This window comes from Limulus polyphemus, unplaced genomic scaffold, assembly GCF_000517525.1.
Source record: "Limulus polyphemus unplaced genomic scaffold, Limulus_polyphemus-2.1.2 Scaffold1563, whole genome shotgun sequence".
NCBI lineage: Eukaryota > Metazoa > Arthropoda > Merostomata > Xiphosura > Limulidae > Limulus > Limulus polyphemus.
In genome coordinates, this window is record NW_013667173.1 from 105,319 (window position 1) to 110,445 (window position 5,127).

The 5,127-nt window shown below is 29.9% G+C and overlaps 1 protein-coding gene across 1 annotated transcript in view; it reads left to right on the forward strand.

Moving 5' to 3' along the window:
- LOC106464112 (retinoblastoma-like protein 1) overlaps positions 1-5,127 on the forward strand; it is a 53,749-nt gene that overhangs the window by 26,018 nt on the left and 22,604 nt on the right. Inside the window, exons 7-10 of the mRNA XM_013924223.2 lie at positions 745-809; positions 1,029-1,209; positions 1,836-2,005; positions 4,550-4,631. Of these exons, the coding sequence (XP_013779677.1) occupies positions 745-809; positions 1,029-1,209; positions 1,836-2,005; positions 4,550-4,631 (498 nt within the window). The remainder of the gene's footprint in view (positions 1-744; positions 810-1,028; positions 1,210-1,835; positions 2,006-4,549; positions 4,632-5,127) is intronic.

Genomic DNA, 5,127 nt, shown 5'->3' on the forward strand with positions numbered 1-5,127 from the left:
TCTTAAAATGCTAAAAAGTAATACTGATTCTACGAATATATGAAGGAAAAAATATTTATTTTTAAAAACTTAGAATATTTTATGGCTCCAACAAGTTCTAAAAATAATTTTTGAAAGGATCTCCAAGACTGTATGGAGAAGTTAATTATGCTTTATGAGAACTATTTGTATTTGCTAATGCTGTAATTTATCGCTACCTATATGAGCCATGGCACCACGTATATACTTGATTTTGGCAAATACCGAACCATTCAACAGTATAATACCACTATGGTCATCAGAGTATATAAAACATGATTGGTGGAAAAATATATTCCAAGGTCAGAAACTGACATGGAGTTTGATTAACATTCAGTTCATGGTTTTAAAAAATGTATTAAAAATTAGAGATTTTTGAATTTAATATAATTATGATAAGAAAAGAGTATAACTTTTATTTTGCTAAACCTAATTGTAGTTTGTATTAAAGTATTAATTTTGTTTGAATGTAAATGTCCAATTGTTTAATAGATAATAGAATGTTAAAATAAGCTATGGGAATGCAAGATTTATAATTGTGAAACAAAAACAGTAAAGAGCAGTTGATAAACAAAATATTTGTTTTAGTTTTTGAAATTTATTTTACTCTATATAGCATTTATGTAAATGAGTAAAAGAAGCAAGTGAAACAAGCTACTTATATCAAACGAATATTAGATTTTGTTTTCCAAATGACAGATAACTTTTAATTTTTTTGTGACAAAGGAGTTAAAAGGCAGGGAAGAAACTCTCACAGGATTATTAGACTTGCCACATTTTGAATCTAATAGGTGAGTTAAAATCTTAATTTTTTTTTCAGTGAAACTAATATATTTTTGTGTTAAACAAAATATATATGTAGATTTGTAAAGGGTTGGAATTTTTGTCTTAAATATCATACAGATTTTTTGTGTGTTACAAACACAATCAAATATCAGTATAAAAATCAATTTTCCTTAATTTTTTTTTAACTTTTCATTTTTCTTTAATATCTTTTTTATTTCTATTAGCAAAGCTATTAACAGAGCATATGAAGAGTATGTACTAAAAGTAGGAGATTTTGATGAGCGAGTTTTTCTTGGAGAAAATGCTAATGAAGAAATTGGTACCCCTGCCAAAAAACCTAACTTTAGTAATGCAGAATTTGAGGAAAAATTGCAACCAAGAAATTTAAAACAACATTTAGAACAAGTAAGACACTAATCTATTGTCCATACTTGTACATGAGAATTCATCATTAGAGAAGCTGTTTTTGATAGATTTTTGTGTTTAGTATGTACTCTCTGTTATGTTAACTTAATGAGTTGCATTGTTTACATTGCCACAGGCATTATGAGAGAGAGAAGTTTTAATATATTAGGGCTACTTATTCAATTTTGTTTAGCTGTGGCTTTGTAATATTTTACCTACAGTAGTATCACTTTATCTTACTACCTTATCTGGCCAAAATTTTAACTAAATCATGTGAGCTTTGACTATATTAATTGCTTGGTAATATTAATTAAAACATAAGCATAATGTATTGCATTGCTTAAACCCAGAAAATGTTAATGATCAACCAATACCGTTTTGTTTTTACCTGAATTTTAAACCTGGTTTACCCTACAAATGAAGTAAGAAACCCAAATTGCTGTTTATTAAATGTTTTGCTTTACTATTTTCAAAAGACGTGTAATTGTTAATGTTCCACAAGTCTTTGTAATAATTAAAAAAAAAAAGAATGATCAAATGCCTACTATATTGTTATAACAAGAACTTTGAAGAAACATTGAATTAAAATAAAATATTAAATAAAATAATTAAATTTTTTAACACAGACAAATTCCCTTGCCCCTCCAACTCCATTGACTAGTCGTGTATACTTAATGGACAAAGAAGCAGCTAATGTCACCCCTGTTTCCACTGCAACGCAGAGTGTCAGTCGTCTTCAGAGTCTGCTGAATGGATATAAAACAAGCCCTTCCGATACACTGCTTGAACTGTTCAAGTAAGTTTATTAACTTTAGTATTATAAGGAATCTTAGAGTGCTTATTACATGAAACATGGTCTCAAAAAGTGATGTTTTACTTGCGTGAAAAACTGCTAATCATAGCAGTCTGTTATGAACAAGCTGGCTACAAGTTTCATATCATCAATTACAACATGATTGCTGTCTATTTGTTCTTGATCAGATGTTGGCAGTCACAGTTGAATGATCTGTCACTATACAGTTGCTCAGATAACTGGACAAGGCAGACCCTCATATACAAACAATTGTTGTCTGTCGATTCTGGCTCACTACCGTAATAGAGTATCTTCTTTAAGACAATGTTCACAGACACAACTAGGTTACATATCACCATACAATCAATTAAAAATGCATTTCGCAGAGACACCCTCTTTGGCAAATACCATGTGAGGTGCTTTCTACTCACAGCAACTTACACAACAGCTAGCTCGCCTGCAGTTAGTGCCAGGAATATTCTTGTTTCAGATTAGTTGCATTTCACCTTAAAGCTGTGTATCATATCTAGATTTATTTGGTTAAATTGAAACCAGATACAACCTTCATTTCTTACAGGAACATTATGTATATTGTGTTAGTTAAGTATGGTGTGAACAGGTATTGGTGAACATACCAGCCTTGACATCTTCGAGAAATTATGCTGCTACTATGAAGATCATATCCTATGACCCTTTGTGTTACCGTGTGATTGTGCAACTTGCGTAGACTTTAGGCTTCTGACTGAAAATGCTGTCCCCACCATGCTAAGCTATTCAAAACATTTCTTGAAGAGTAGAATGACCAAATGAAACATCATGCATGTTCATTATACTTCAGTCCCATTGAGCATGCATAAGATGTTCTTAAGAGACTCGTTTCACCCAATTAAGTATTAAAGCTCAGATACTAAAAATGTAATTGATACGACTCCTCCAAAGAAGTGGTTAAGCATGTTTTGGGACTTTACTAAAACTGATATTGATAATAATGTTACATTGATGCTAGGTTACTCTTCTTGCCCAATTATCCTTCAGTTGTTCTATGATATGTAATATTAAAACAGTTAACAAATATTATATGTATGGAAAAAAAGTAGGCATGTATATGCTGATTAATATATGTATATATAAAGCTATGAATATTTAATATATTGATACTTTTAGAAAAAAGCAAGGAACTTTGCATGGTATGTAAAAATTGCAAGGAATCAGTCAGCTGAATTTATTGCTCAGACAGTTCCATTTTTTGTACTGTTAAAACTGATTTTGATGTTTATTAATATATGTATTTTGATACTTTATTTTGCTGAGTGAAAGTCTTTGACATCACAGGCATGATATACCATATTTGCTAAACCTAAATATCCTTACCTGATCTCATAGAAAATGAAGTATTTGAAAACTGTCTAAGAGGCTGCTTTGTTACTGTTGACTACACACTCAACATCAGCATTTCCTAAAGTATAACTATTTGTCAGATAAAGACTTTTGTATTCTCGAACACATGGCTTTAAAGCTAATATTTCTTTATTTTCCATTTTGTTTTGAGCTTCTCTGCTAATGTGAGCTGTGAGAATTCACATAAAAATGTGTGAATAAGTAAAGTGTGGCTGACATTGGCAGTGGGATAACTTAATTGTGAGTGGCATGACTGATTAAACTGACTTTGATATTGATTGAAAATGTGTTTGTGGGACTTTATATATATATATATATATATGAGGCTGCAATGACCACTGAAACGTTGTACCAAGTTCTAATATATGAGGCTGTAATGACCACTGAAGTGACCAACCAAATGGTAGTAGACTCGGTTACTAAAAAATGTGATATAATGCTTTCTTTTCCAAATGAATTACTAGCCTTGCAAAGCTGAAAACCATTAATTAAGGCTTTTCAGGCCTGCAAGTTCAGCCACTAAATTTGCAACAGAATAGATAGTGAAATATAAAGTAAGTGTTAAGATAACTGAAATTGTTTAAGTTTGATTGAAAATAATAAATATAAACTTAAGAGCCAACATAGAAAAAATTTAGGAGTATCTTTTTTTTTCAATTTAGATACAGAAAGAACAGTTTTTAGTCTTTATTAATGATATAAACAAGATATTATATTATACAAGTATTGTGTAATGCTAAAATATCAACTCATTAAGAAATTTGAGGAAAAAATGGTCAAATGGAAGTTTATTTTTTTGTTACAATTTTGAAAGTTAAGTTACCTGAACATATAACTTACTTGAAGGGGTTAAGAAATTTGAATGCTAGAATTTTCAAATATAAGCACTTTTCAAAATATGCAAAAGTTATATATTATTGTCCATTTTGTAGCCATTGAAAAGTTATTGTTTAACAGTGTATTCTGTTAACACTTCCCTTACACTCATTGTTAAAAGTCAAAGATGAGAAGAAAGACAATTTTTATTTAATCTCGTTGAATTAGTTTCTGATAAATACTTTTATAGGATACAGATGTAACAACAACAACCACCACTTTGAAACATGAATATAGTTATTTTTAGCTGAGTAGTTTGGTTTTCCTTTGTAGAGAATGTACTCGAAACCCCATTGATGACATATCAGCAAGAGTGAAGAAATTGGGAGAAATGTTTTGTACACGCTATGTTCAGGTGAGAAATGCTGGGATAGTGTTTTTTAATCTTTTAGAAATTAGTATTTAGTTTGACGTGATTATTTTTAATGAGAATGCAATTTTTATTCTTTAAATTCAGTAGTACACATTTGTTACTTTAAACGTGGAATAATGTTTGTTACAGGCATGGAAATTTTGACAAAACCATGATAAATGCTGTTTAACTTCTTATTAATGAATACAATAAAAATCACACGTATCATAATCTACCTTAATAAGCACCTAAGTTGGAAAAAACAAGTCGTTTTTTTATTCTTATTAAATGGTGTATAACTTGTAAGAGAAGGAAATGAAAAATGTACTTTGTTTAGTCAAAAGAGAGAGAACCTAAAGAACAAAGTGACCCTATTTTGATATTAATTTGCTGCAAATTCTTTAATGCACGAGTTTCATAATTTAATATGCAATAATGACTTATCTTGTATGAATATAAGTTTTAGATCAATTATATGCTACAAACACAAACTCAAACA